Here is a 15,056-nt window from a genome sequence, read left to right on the forward strand (position 1 = left end):
TGTATTGTGTTTGACATTGGTTTTGTTTTTAAAGGTTTAAAGTAAAATAAAAAAATTGAAAGCTAACAATTACAAAAAAAAACTTGTTTATTAAGGGAATGGTGGGAATGGTGATCATGAGAGAGAACAATTTTTGAGAGAGTATGAGTATGAGCCCGTTATTAAAAATGAAATAAGAAGTTAGCAGGCTACTGTTGCTGCGGGGCTATGAATGAGTTTAAGATCAATTTCCACCAAAATCTTTTATTTCGTTTAACTTAGATTAAGTAACTATAGCAAATAGTTTCATTTCAAAATCACATAAGCTGATTTAACTTTAGTGAAAAAGTTGGCTACAATAATTATTTTCATTAAAAACGTGTAACTTTTGTTCTTTGCTGATATTAATGTTAAGCATTCATATCAAAACTTGTGTACTTGCTAATAATTTAAATTCCCTTTAGTTTAATATTAAACATTTAAGATAAAGTTATATTATGTCCATAAATGATTCTGAACATGTAGAAATAAAATAGCTCATTGTTTACAATTAAAAAACACTGGATGTCCATTTTAGCATCATAAAACAAGTTTTCACGACATGTGCAAAAGATTTAATGAATATTGTTGCATTTTTTATAATCTGTCGATTTGAATGTATTTTTTCACATTTAGTTAGCCTGGTTTTAAAAACACTGTTCAGATGTATGTGTTTTTGACAGTCCTTGTCATAAGTATGGTGGAGTGAGCTATCGTGAATCATGCTACTTTCACGTTGTGTTCTGTATATCTGTTTAACCTATTTCAGTTTGCTGCTATTTCCATAAGCTGCGAAACAAAGGGTTTAGCCTCAGCAAGCACAGGTGGAAGAATCTCGGGTCGGGATGGGGATTTAGGTAGTTCAATATCTTTGCCCCCCCCCCCCCACACACTTTTAAACGAAGTTAGGTGCCCCTGTTCCGCTGGGATAACATAGTGGAGGTTGCAGGCTTTTCCTAAATGCTGCACTATTGAATAATCAACTTACAATAAGAATATCCTTCTTTGTTCTTAATTTGTACATTGCCATTTAAAAGAATGATTTCCCCCCTCCATTTCCTCTGTGTGCAGATGCAAGGCGCCTCCTTGAGGACTCTGAAGAGCTGAGAGATGATGATTACCAGGCCAGCAAGAGAGAACTGGGTAAGATCCATTCTTCCAGAACTCAATCCCATATTCTCAACACAGAGGTTTGTCTACTTGTCTTGGGGTTTGATTTGATGAGCCTATACTCCACTAGAAGAAGACACAGCATTTAGTGAACTTGAAAACTCCCATGTGTTGCATCAACCACCTCCCACCATGGGGACTCCTTATTTACCCCTAAGAAATAAGAGGTTGATTCAGACCAGAAGGATTCCCTGGTACTGTAAAATGCAGCTGTGGTTTATCCATGTGAATAGCCAAATCAACTTGTTGTTTCTTATCAAACAGATGCAAATCCCAGTTTTGCTAATAGGGCCGTTTGCATTCTCCATTCCATGCTGTCATTCCTTTCATAGCTCTGTATACAACACAGGACTGCTCTCATTAAAAATGTAACCACAGCCTGTGTTTACAGATCTCAGCAACACAGGACTGCTCTCATTAAAAATGTAACCACAGCCTGTGTTTACAGATCTCAACAACACAGGACTGCTCTCATTGAAAATGTAACCACAGCCTGTGTTTACAGATCTCAGCAACACAGGACTGCTCTCATTAAAAATGTAACCACAGCCTGTGTTTACAGATCTCAGCAACACAAGACTGCTCTCATTAAAAATGTAACCACAGCCTGTGTTTACAGATCTCAGCAACACAGGACTGCTCTCATTAAAAATGTAACCACAGCCTGTGTTTACAGATCTCAGCAACACAGGACTGCTCTCATTAAAAATGTAACCACAGCCTGTGTTTACAGATCTCAGCAACACAAGACTGCTCTCATTAAAAATGTAACCACAGCCTGTGTTTACAGATCTCAACAACACAGGACTGCTCTCATTAAAAATGTAACCACAGCCTGTGTTTACAGATCTCAGCAACACAGGACTGCTCTCATTAAAAATGTAACCACAGCCTGTGTTTACAGATCTCAGCAACACTTTGGAAGACTCAGAGGAGCAGGAAGGAGCACTGGAGAACAAGAGAGAGCTGGGTAAGGAAGGAAAGAAAGAAAGAAAGAAAGAAAGAAAGAAAGAAAGAAAGAAAGAAAGAAAGAAAGAACCTTATTTGCAGGATGACAAAAAAAAAAAAACAAAGTCCTGGACAGACCACATAATTTGTTTAGAAACTCAACCTGACTAATCATCACTAATCATGCATAAATAAATTTTACAAAAATCATGCATTTTTGTAAAAAAATAATGTAATTGTATGTAAAAATAATGTGATATCTTGTAACAATTGTAAGTCGTCCTGGATAAGGGCGTCTGCTAAGAAATAAATAAATAATAATAATAATAATAATAATAATAATAATAATAATAATAATAATAATAATAACAACATCAAGGGCTAGTGTATATCTGCCTGCCTGTGTTCAGTGTCCTATGAAGTTGTGCACTGCAGTCGAGGGAATCCTTCATTGCTTCATGAAGCTCTGTTCTCCCTCTTCCAGAGGCAGAGGATTCAGGCAACAGTGATGCTGAACTGGACAGTGATGGACTCAAAGGAGAGCGGGAGTTGGGTGAGTCCTTTGAAAAGCACGCCTGGGTAGTGTGTGGGCACAACGTTAAACCTTCAAGAGGAGCACATGTAGAATTACAGCTGAAAGACGTAAGGCCAAACCCCAGTGAATCTGAGCACATCTAGCTGCTGTTTCTCTACTGGCACTAACACACACCCCAGTGAATCTGAACACATCTAGCTGCTGTTTCTCTACTGGCACTAACACACACCCCAGTGAATCTGAACACATCTAGCTGCTGTTTCTCTACTGGCACTAACACAAACTCCAGTGAATCTGAGCACATCTAGCTGCTGTTTCTCTACTGGCACTAACACAAACTCCAGTGAATCTGAGCACATCTAGCTGCTGTTTCTCTACTGGCACTAACACAAACCCCAGTGAATCTGAGCACATCTAGCTGCTATTTCTCTACTGACACTAACACAGAGTACCATATTTGTTTCCTAATGCATGTCTAACTGTATAAACCTATTTTTGTTTTACCTGATAGGAGACAATATGATGGAGAAAAGAGCGGACAGTGAGTATAGACGGTGTATAGCTTCTTCTGTTGAGTGTGTTTCTGTATGTCTGCCTGTCTGTCTGTCTGTCTGCCTGCCGGTCTGTCTGTCTGTCTGTTACACTGAAGCGAAAGAGGAAAACACAAAGATTGAGGGATATACACTTTGATAATATTTCATGTTTGCATTTAACATGTGTTGATGCAGCACCTTTAATAAGACTTATTGTATTAATTAATCTCCTCACATGTCAGTAAGAAGGATCGCCCAACTGAGATATAATAACTTGACTGAAAGATTGTCCTGTTCCCTTACCTTTTTATCAAGGCTAGGATGGGAATAAGATTCAGTGAAAAACCTGAAATAGAAATTTAGACAACAGCTAATAACAGATATCAGATTTAAAGAGCATTGAAAGCAAGAGAGAACAAATGGGCCTAGAGAGTTGATTTGAAGTGAGCGACTGTGGGAGCCGCACACACTACAGCTGGGAGAGAGATCCAGAGAGTCGGGGCCATGAAGCTAAAAGAGCCGCTCTCCCAGTGTGGGGCGCTTTTGCTTGGGTATAACAAGCAGGCCAGAGTCAAAGGACCTCAGCTTGCGGGCAGGGACACAGCAGCTCAGCTGGCTGGAGAGATACTCTGGACCTGTGTGATGAAGGGCCTTGTAGGCAAGCAGGAGAATTTTGAGAGTAATCCTGAACTTTACAGGTAGCCGTTGCAGCTGGGCGAGACAGGGGGTCTTGTGATCATGTTTTTGTGCATAAGTCTGTGTGCTTCTTTTCATATATAATGCAGACTAAAATATCTTTCTGTTAGTAAGTGCCATCACCATCTAGTGCATAGCAGTGAATTGAAAGCAGAAGGAAGTGTGATCCAGTCACTGGCTCTTCTATAAAGACACTCTGACTGATCCAGCCTGGATTACGTACATATATCTAAGACAGGCAACTAGAACTGAAGAGCAGCTCCTGAACTCAGGTGAAAACATCAGAACACACACTCTAACAAAATGAAATCTGAAGCTCCTTACTGTTAATCAATCTTGTTTCATGTACATTGAAATCCTAATCCAAATGTGGAGAGTTCCTCGACATGGTCAGTGTTTAAATAGAAGGGATGCAAAGTACTGTTTGTTTAATGATCTTCACGTGCTTTCTGTCTTCTGAAGTGGATTCTGAAGTGGTCCTGACACAGTCCATGGTAGTGAAGAAGGATGCCCTGTCCAAAAGATACTACAGAAGTAAGTGTCTGTCTCTCTGGAGCGGCTCCCGGTTTGGGTGAACTGCAGGGATTGTAGGCTGCAGGTCAATTGATTGAAGACATTGAGAAACACTTTAGTATTGCAACATATTCTACCAGGGAGTGTTTTCATAGTTCTGGACAGACTGGAGAAAACCCTTTGAAATGTGCCCCTTGGTGTCTTCATTAAGCCTGTAACAGCTATCCAAATCAAGTGATATTCTCAGAGGAACAGAAAACATTACAGTAAATGTGACACAAACATGAATATAAAGTGAACTATTAAATCCAATAACCACTATTTCTGTTTTTCTTTCTCTTTGGAACAGCTTTCTGTTGTAAGTATTTTATTTAATGATGGTACATGAACATGTAGAAATGAATTGTCTATGTGTTTTAAATTGTATTTAATGGGGTGTGTTTATTTCATTTACAGATTATAGCATATGTGCTCATGGTAAGTGTGAATCTGATATTTTAAGAGGATTTGGGTTTAGAATGCATAGCTGACCAAAAGCCTCAAACGTCTGTAACACAAGTAAGGAGTCTGTGTGCTACAAGAGTGCTAGAATGTGACTGTACACTATTATTATTATTATTATTATTATTATTATTTATTATTATTATTTTTTATTTATTATTTATTTATTTATTTTTTTAGCAGACACCCTTATCCAGGGCCACTTACAATCGTAAGCAACACAATACACATGTACTGTGCGCTTCACAAGAAATGAATACATGTTAACAATGGGGCCTCCTGCAGCTGATGCTGACAATATGGAACGGGGTATTATTGTATAATAGTATGAATGAGCTGCTCTTAATAAGAAATTACATCTTTATTTAATACATACTCACATAGTGATTTGTTCTGTATCCTGTGGGAGGGTATATAAAGAAGGAGCCCTGGCTTTGGATTTTGCCAATAATAGAAATGTACAAATAGAGCTACACTCCTTTCAAATCTATAGCTCTCTAATACACTACTGAGGCCCCATTCTTGTATAAAGCAGCCACTGCAGTGACTTCAAATGGACTGAGCTCAATATATAACTTTTATCTTTCACAGTAAGGTACAGATGCTACTATGGTAAGTAAATGGATTCTACTTTATTTTATCCAGCAATCAGTGGGATTTATTTATTATTTTCAATCAGGGCACACATTGTTTATCAGTGTAACTTTGCTGAGAGGCTTCAATGGCTCAGTGGTTAGAGTGCTGGGCTGCAGTGTGGAAGGTAGTGGGTTTGAGTAGCTCAGTGGATAGAGAGCTGGGCTGCAGTGTGGAAGGTAGTGGGTTTGAGTAGCTCAGTGGATAGAGTGCTGGGCTGCAGTGTGGAAGGCAATGGGTTTGAGTAGCTCAGTGGTTAGAGTGCTGGGCTGCAGTGTGGAAGGCAGTGGGTTTGAGTAGCTCAGTGGTTAGTGCTGGGCTGCAGTGTGGAAGGTAGTGGGTTTGAGTAGCTCAGTGGTTAGAGTGCTGGGCTGCAGTGTGGAAGGCAGTGGGTTTGAGTAGCTCAGTGGTTAGAGTGCTGGGCTGCAGTGTGGAAGGCAGTGGGTTTGAGTAGCTCAGTGGATAGAGTGCTGGGCTGCAGTGTGGAAGGCAGTGGGTTTGAGTAGCTCAGTGGTTAGAGTGCTGGGCTGCAGTGTGGGGTAGTGGGTTTGAGTAGCTCAGTGGTTAGTGCTGGGCTGCAGTGTGGAAGAGGATTAACCGCTATTGGAACACAGATGTTTGTGTTAAGCACGGTAATAGACTTTCAATGTATACGTTTTAGATCTAAACGTTTGTTGAGACAGTTCAAGGTAGCAGTGTTTACCTATTTCCTGGATGTTTGCCTTTTGGGATAACTCTGTAAAGAATAAAAGGGATCAGATTCTATGGTGGTGTTTCTGAGCTGTTGAACATTTCTCATTATATACAGGTTACGAACACTGTCAAGCCGAAATAGCTCAGCTGGGAGAGCGTTAGACTGAAGATCTAAAAGTCCCTGGTTCAATCTTGGGTTTTGGCAAGACAAGGCTTCTTTTCAAAACATACCCTTGATCTTTTGTGAGAGCACATTCTTTTCTTCAGTGTAATTTGAGGAAATAACAACGATTTCCATTACATGAGAGTAGATGTTAAAACTTCATGCTGATTTGAACTCGGCTCTCGCCAAGATAAGCACCAACTAAGACGTAGCTTTACAGTAAACTAATGTGATCCATCTGCATCTCCATCCATTTGCTTTCCATCTGATGATGTAGATATCCTTCAGTTGGTATTGATTGCTGAAGTGTAATGCTGGCTCCAGGGATCAGCTTATTTTGCCTTACCAGTGCATCAGCACACACAATGGCTGCAATACTGGCTCCGGAGATCAACCCAGTGTGGTCTCCCCGGCGCATCAGCATGACAACTGTGGTGGGAAAATTACATGCCATGCAATTTATGTACTAACCTCTGAGCTGTTTGTTCATGTGTTTGTTTAGCCTGTGTGACTTAAAAAGGGGTTATACCAATGTAATAAGAAGCTTATTTTCTAGAATGTTTAAAATTAAGAAATAAACTTCTAGTCTAGACATTTCTCTTCCTCTTTCAGCCTTCACCTACATCCTGTTATTGCTAAGTGAAGAGGGTTTAAGGTGGACTGAAAATGCCCATATATAGCTATGCTTTAAAGTGACTGCAAAAAAGCCTATGTGACAAGACAGCAATTGTCATGGTGCCAGGAGGAATAAGACATGCTGACTAAAGCGATAATAAGTTAATTATAAGTAGTTTTGATATTTGTTATATGATGTGTTGTTATTGTATAATTTGATAGGTCACTTTAATGTTGCTACTGCTATGATTGTTTAGGGTTTCCTTGCTCAGGTTTATAAGATTTTGGTATAATATAATAATAATATGTTATTATCGGTAGTTGTTTGTGAACATACCTCCTCTTTCCTTCTGAGGGACAGGTGGCCCTTACAAGGAATGGAAAGGTACTGACTACTAGCTAGAAAGAGGAAGTTCTATTTCTTTATCAACCACAAGCTGCTTCCGTGGCACTTCACAGAAATGTCACTGACTTACTTTTATTTTAGGGGGCTTGCAATTTTAAATAAGTTGTTATGATTGGTCTCATCTTAATCTTCCAAATTGTTGCTATCCACTAATATTGAGTTAAGCTTCTGTGATTGGCTCATAATAATTGTGGGTTACAAGGTATATATTATGCTTACTGGCTCTGCGTAGCTCATAGCATTGCTTGGTTTTCTAACACCTGCGTGTGTTGAGAGTGTTGCTCGGGTTTGCAAACTATTAAACTTATTTACTCATTCTTGTTGTCTTGCTGAATCTCTGCCCTGCAGGAAGTTGAGAGATAAAACTTCCAACACACAACAGTGTGGATTGAGCTTAGTAGGGTAGATCTCTGGGGTCTTTAAGTGGGCACCTTCTGTCCCCTGTGTTTCGTCAACTAGCCCACGACACCTCAAGAGGGCTCAACAGTGATTCTGGCATCCCAACATCACCCCCCTCCATCCCCCACTCAGCTCAGCCCAGCTTACTTACCCATACATCAGCGTTGATTTCTTTCTATTGTGCTTGCGATCCCCATCCAGAATCTTTCCGTCTCAACCACAGCCAGTTGCTGCTCCTCTCTGTTGCTTCAGATAAGTTCTTCACTGTGTTACGCAACTCTTGTCCACTGAATCCGACGTCTCTGAGAAACCGAGTTGTAGAGTGTGCCACAAATCCTCGACAACCCACCTCCACTGGGTAAACTCGGACTCTCCATCCTCGCTGTTCTGTTTCAGCAGCTAGTTGAGCATAATGTAGTTTCTTCCTCTCATACGCCTCATCCACAGCATCTTCCCATGGCACTGTTAACTCTACCAGATGAACAAGGCGTGCTGATCCAGACCACAAGACAATGTCTGGTCGAATGTTAATGGTGTCAATCTCAGGTGGAAAAATAAGCTGTTGACCAACATCTGCCTCTCGTCTCTAGCAGCTTCCAATTGTCCCGGGCGAGGCTTGGTTTTAACACCTTTTCTTGGTGGTTGTTCTCCTGGATGGAGGAATATTGTATTTTGTGTATAATGCTTCTATGGAACTGGTGGCAACTTATTGGTCAGGTTACGCTTGTCTTCCAATGCTAAGGCCAAACATCGCAGCACCTGGTCATGGCGGCAAGTAAACTGTCCTTGGCTAAGACCCACCTTACATCCTGTCAAAATGTGCTTTAATGTTGCAGGTGATGAACACAAAGACCCAGAGGTTTAGGTCATGGGCGCATGTCATGTTATATTTACAGTATAATCGTAAATCTCGAAAAACTACTCACTTCTAAATCTTTTGTAGTCATTTTTGTATTACTTTGACTCTGACTTTATGTGAACGAAAAGACACACATTTGCCGGTTTCCCATTGGAAATAGTGATATTTTGATATATCACTGTCCTGGTCACAAAAGCAAAGTTTGTGGGGAATAATAGCCATTTTCTATACTTTTGAGGCATAAGCAATTAGGAAATAAACACTTACTACCCAGGAACAAAAAAAAACAACAAAAAAAATTGTTACAGGGTGTAATTTTGTTTAATATAAATGGTGTGGGTATCAAACTGCTTGCACACCCTGGTTTGTTTTGACGTTGACCAACATGTGGAATCATATGATTGGCTGATGTCCAGTTAGTTAGCTTTTCTGTTTGAATAGTCGCTATACACTATTAAAAAGTAGACGGAAGAGGAAGAAGGAGAATAACAATTTGACGACTTATTTCTCATTGTATACAAGAGGTATGTACGTTTTTTTCACATTTGAGGTAAGGAAGTTTCACACTTTTGGTACTGGTGCAGATGGTAATTTATAAGTGATTTAGTTTTGCCGCAGCAACATGGTGAAAACAGCAAAACTCTTGGAGCTGTATAGAGACTCTCGGTAGTTTCAAACAAGTTTTTTCTAACTTGTATGAGGAACTACTGCTCCTCGCAATCAATATATATATATATATATATATATATATATATATATATATATATATATATATAACACTAGAATCAGTGATCTATCTGTGTGTCTACTTCATTTAGTCTTGCCTTGGCAGTGCAATGTCTTTTCCCATAGAGTGCACATAAACGGGTTTTCAAATTGCTTTAAAAATGATTATAAAATTGTGACCGAAGGGGGTTCTTTTATTTTATTTTTCATTTGTACAACCTGCTGGCAATCGAGTGCTTAATGCAGGCTTCTAATGTCAAATTACAACATGCACCACTAAAGGGCAGCAGAGATATTATTAATGTTTATCAGTGGCACCTACATTCCACAACAACCTTTCTATAATAAACTGGAGATGAAAATCTCGAGTTTAGAAGATTAAAAAAAAAAAAAATGTTGACACCAGGTCAAACGTTATAGGTTAATCAATCGCATAACTTAATACAATACCTGCGCTAACGCACCCCTGCCATTGTAGTTTCTTCGCAATAAAGTGGCAAATTACACATTTTTTTATTACCTAAAGTAATAGCGTTTCTTTCAAGCTGTGCACACTAGTGAAAACTGTCAAATTTAGCTTAAATAAACTCTTCAAGAAATAAATGTGGAAAAGGGGGCGTTGCACAAAGAAAAAAATACAGTTTTGGTTTTCGTGTATTAGCCTAATCCCCTCATAACAGAAAACAGGATCACAAAAAAAAACAAACAAAAAACCGTTGATCACTGTAGGTAACGTTTCTCTTACTAGTTTGGCCAGTGTCTGGAAAGTGTGCAGCATTTTCGAGTGATGTGCATTACCTACATCTATTCCCCGATTCTGACTAGCTTGCCAAATCTGAAGCATCACTGTGTTGATGTTGTGTTAACACCGCACAGCACATGCCATTTTACACACACACGTGGATTTTTGCCTTCAAATTAATGTGCAGCAATTGTAATAATATTCAGATTGCTTCTTTGCACTAAAGAAAACAATACTACTGTTTTCATACCACACTACACACTACCACTACCATATCACACACTACACACTACCATAGAAGTAAACCGCGCCCTTTACAAAACGCCATGTCACCTATACATTTAAATAATAATAAAGGTTTTTTTTTTTTTTTTTTTTTTTTTTTGTAGGCTGTTTTGGTATCCTTAAAATATACATAACAGTTTGTTTGTGTAATATTTAGGGTCCTAGATGAGAGGTATTCATTTTGGTTCTGGTAGTAGCGTTATTGGTAGCACAGTATAGGAAAGACGACTCAGCACAGCAGAACTAACCTAATATACTGTGTATATATCTCTGTCAATCTGTAGTTATTTTTCCAGTAGAAGACATGTACATTGTTATCTTTCTGTAAAGTTACTTGGTACTTAATGAGTTAATGTTTTATTAATTATTTCCATATTACAAATTGCTATGTTCAATGTACTGTATGTAATTATTGATTATGTACTGTGTAGCCATGAACAGTTTGAGAGAATTTAAAAACAGCAAACAGCTTTTTATCTAAAGAGAATTAGCTTTCTTCAAATAATACAATAGAAATAGCTAGGCAGACTGTCAGAGAGAAGTTCTTCATCAAATGTTCTTTATTGATACAGAAATCAGTAATGTCAGTGCAGCACTTTACAAAACTATTTAGATTTACAGTGAAAAATATATATATTAAAATTGAACACACAGGGATAATCACAAAATCTAGCTGTATACACAATGTAGATACACATGACATAGCTGTATGTATCCCTTTAAGCACTATACAAATGTATACTATTTTATTTGTCTCGCCAAGCACCACAGTAAAAGAGTTTTGCCTTTTGAGCTTCTTTACAAGGTAGCTATACAGGATTGTATCCCTAAATAATAATAATTAAATCAATCAATCATTTTACCATATAACGCTGACAGTTAAACATTTAGCAGCAGCCCAACAAAAAGTTGCCTAATAGATGAATTCTGGCCAAAACTGCAATATCCCATGATGACTGTCAGTGCATAACTATAAACTGGAGTGTTCAAAAGTTTGGAAACAGCAAATGAGGTTCATCCACTCAGGAGTACCAAGATATTAAGGGAACTGAGAAAGGAAAACCTTCAATACAATCCCCAGTCCTAATCTTGCTGTTTCCAAACTTTTGAACACAACTGTATATTTCAAAAAGTGCTAACCTTGGCTTTTAAATACATCTAAGCTTCGAGCATTGGCAACAATATCACTGGATCCCTAATCGATTTCATATTTTTTTGTTCTTGAAAAACTCTGGGTGTCTTCAAATTAAAGAAACAAAGTAAGCAAAGAATAAAATGTTCTTAATCCCTTCAGCAGGGGGACCAGTGCTTACTGTATGTATTGATTTGATGCCTTGGTTTTCAATGGGGTAGTGCAGGACTCTGATTCGGAAATGAGTGACAAAACCGGATATAAAATTCCAGCTTCAGGTTTTGGGACTGGCCCAGCCCACTTTTGGCTCTACCCATTTCTGAATTGCAATCTTGCACACCCTTCCCTCTCGCTGCTTTAGGTGGCATGTCAACTTTGCCTTCATACGTCTTTAGAACAGTAGCAGCACGGAACTGCAGACAAACCCACTTGTATCTCTGTTTAACACCTTGGGTAAAACTTACAGAAGAAACAAAGTTAATAAACGTTAGGCTTAAGCCAAACAACTGTTTACCTGACTTGGTTTCTTTTAAGTTTTACTTCAGAATCCTAACTATTGTTTCCAAGGTACGGATGATGCTATATCTTGGTTTGCTGAATAGATTACTGTCCTCTCTTCAATAATACAGGAAATTATTTATATATTCATTTTAGACTCTTTAAAAAATGGGAGACAAGCAAGCACAAATGCATTGCAGCTAGATGCCTTCTTCGGTGTGTCAAGCAAAATGAATTATTTTTTTTATATACTGTAAAGTCATACATATTTGTGACCAAAATATTTTGCAAATCACGCCCATAAAACCTATTTTGCTCCAGAAATGTTGGCTACCTGTTGCAACATATGAAGTATGTATTGTTAGTGGAGTTTGTTATTGGCGCCAACGATTGCCTTTTTTTTTCATATGTGAAAAATGCACCATTATAGGCTCGTAAATATTTATGGCTTCACAGTAATTGATTGGTGATAATTTAAATTAATTAATTTGCTCTTCAAAAAGGAAAGCAAACACTACGATAAAACTACAGAAATAAAAATAGCTTGTTTTTCTTTTGTACATTGTTTTCTTGTAATGCTGACCTTCCCTTTAAGAGCAAATTAACAAATTATAATAAATTACCAATCAGTTGTATAAAAATGTAATTAAGTTTGTTTGAATGCACTCTGAGGAAGGCATCTAGCCACAATGTGTCTGTCTGTGCTTGCATAGCTGCCATTCAAAAAAAGCAAAAAAATGTCTTAAATCTTTTGGTAAATTTAAAGTGAGTGCTGGTCTTACGGTAAAATGTAATAATTTCTCTTTGACCAAAGCACCCAAAGTGAATATTGTGAATTAAGATTCAAGTTTTCTTTAGAGTTGAGCAAGCCCTTTGATAATCTATTGAATACTCTTCAAAAATACTCATCCTGCATTGGCCATTAACATGTAACTGTTTGGGTGCCATTTGCAGTTGTGGGACAATTCTCTTTTCAGGACCAAAGACACTGACTTTAAAAATCAGGATGTACTCCAGAGGAGAGTCTGTGCGGCACATGGAAGAGCTCTGAAACGCGCCTCAGCTTTCTACAAGTCCCCTTACTTTTCAGCTCTTCACGTGTCAGCCCTAGCAGCTGGAAGATCTTGCACCACATCTCATAATAGGCATCACTTAAATGAAATATGAACAATTCATCTGCATGCTTCCACAACTGAACTACTACATTCTTGGGGCGGTGGTGGTTAGAAGGCACAATTTCTTTGGACGCAACCTTTTCTGCATTCTCTTTTTCTTCAATGCGGGCCAGTATGCTCAGAAATTCTGCTTCGTTGCTTTTGATGAATTCCCTGGTCTCCTCTTTCATTTTCTTTACTTCTTCATCCTGCATTAATTCATCGTATTCTTCTTCCGTCTTTAAAACAAACCAGAACAAACACGTCAGTGACAAGCATCCCTGCCATTCAACATTAAACGATGACATCCAAAAATAGAGCACCAGGACCAAGCACTGTAGACACATGTAACAATGTGAGTGTCATGTGCAGACTGGTGGTCTTCATATAACCCCAGATTATAAAGCAATGAGAGCGTGACATGCAGACTGGTGGTCTTCATATAACCCCAGATTATATAGCAATGTGAGCGTGACATGCAGACTGGTGGTCTTCATATAACCCCAGATTATATAGCAATGTGAGCGTGACACGCAGACCGGTGGTCTTCATATAACCCTCAATAAATTATGTAAATTATCAAAACCAAGCTTCATCATAGTTGAAAAAGCTTTTCTCTACACATATGTAAAACCACTTTTAAACACGGTCCATGATACAGACAGGCAAACAGGCCAATTCCATATAACCCCAGATTGTGATACTCAGATACTTAGACTACTAACAATGTCCACATCTAGTTTTGTCAGAATTGGAAAAGTGGTTTTCTAGAAAATGCAATTGCAGCTTTTTGATGATTGATGATTTTGTCTTGATGTCTAAGATTTGTCATTTGTTTATTATCATTACTGTATGAATGACTTGCAATCACTTCTATGCTTGATGTGTTTCAACTGGGTCCCTAGACCAGTTTAGGAGTCTCTGTATATCAATCTGTAGAAAAATGTAGTAAAGGTTTCAAAACATAATGACCACACCCACATCCCAATTGTTGCCATTCTCTATATCCTCCTCTGACAGACAGTGAGGAGAGGCATAGACATTGTGTTCACAGCACCCTGGTCATTACAGCTTTGACTAGTTTTATATTCTTACCATAGGAGCAAAACATTCCCCATAGTTGTAGACTTTGGTTCCAGGAAACTCAATTCCCTTTTCGAAGAGGTCCTGCAAGCTGTCAGCCACTTGGTGCAACACCTCATTTTCATACGCATAGACGTTGCCATCTCTGCCTGCCACAATGATCAGCTGCAGCCCCACAGCCAGACTCGGGAAGGTATCAATGGCACCGATAACTCTCATCTCTACTCTTTCAGGAAGGTAGAAATCTTCCCATGCTTTAAGCTCATCCTCCATTTCTGCATAGATTGTGTCATCTAGCCCCCCAATTCTCATTGGATACCCTGCTGGCTTCTCCAGAGGCACAGTCTGCCCCCTGTATTTGTACACTTGTTCCGATACATGGTCAAGGTAGTTGGGTGAATCTGTTGTAAGAAAAACAAAGATAAGTGGTGGGTGTCAACCTTCAGGGATCAAGACCTAAGATATGGTATATTAACTGTATCAATGTGATTTTCTGACAAAAAACAAAGAACTACCTGTGTTGCTTTATATCATAACAGGAGGTGTGGTGGTCCAGTGGTTAAGAAAGGGGCTTGATACCAGGAGACTCCTGGTTCAAATACCAGCTCAGCCACTGACTCGGTGTGTGTGTGTGAGACCCTGAGCAAGTCACTTAACTTCCTTGTGCTCTGTCCTTTAGACAAGTCATTAAACAAACAAGGTCCTTGTTGAAGTGACTCTGCAGCAGCAGAAGTTGATGATGCATAGTTCACCC

General features: G+C 38.8%; 1 protein-coding gene and 1 non-coding gene across 2 annotated transcripts; one reads left to right on the forward strand and one right to left on the reverse strand.

The window, feature by feature from the left end:
• Positions 1 to 6,372: 6,372 nt before the first annotated feature.
• Positions 6,373 to 6,445, forward strand: trnaf-gaa. Its single transcript has one exon. It is a non-coding gene; the product is annotated as a tRNA-Phe (tRNA).
• A 4,532-nt stretch (positions 6,446 to 10,977) lies between these two features.
• LOC121303426 lies at positions 10,978 to 14,842 on the reverse strand. The gene is made up of 2 exons (XM_041234129.1): positions 14,315 to 14,842; positions 10,978 to 13,458 (listed from the first exon to the last, which is right to left on the reverse strand). The coding sequence occupies exons 1-2, from the start codon at positions 14,612 to 14,614 to the stop codon at positions 13,060 to 13,062; spliced, it is 699 nt and encodes a 232-aa protein (XP_041090063.1). The 5' UTR covers positions 14,615 to 14,842; the 3' UTR covers positions 10,978 to 13,059.
• Positions 14,843 to 15,056: the final 214 nt, after the last annotated feature.

This window comes from Polyodon spathula, chromosome 32, assembly GCF_017654505.1.
Source record: "Polyodon spathula isolate WHYD16114869_AA chromosome 32, ASM1765450v1, whole genome shotgun sequence".
NCBI classification, from domain to species: domain Eukaryota; kingdom Metazoa; phylum Chordata; class Actinopteri; order Acipenseriformes; family Polyodontidae; genus Polyodon; species Polyodon spathula.

Bases quoted from the DNA above. Each gene is read 5' to 3' on its own strand.
- LOC121303426 (XM_041234129.1), bottom strand. From the start codon at position 14,614: ATGAGAATTGGGGGGCTAGATGACACAATCTATGCAGAAATGGAGGAT. The intron at 13,459-14,314 runs GTAAGAATATAA...TTTGTTTTAAAG, and splicing joins GGGAATGTTTTGCTCCTATG to ACGGAAGAAGAATACGATGA.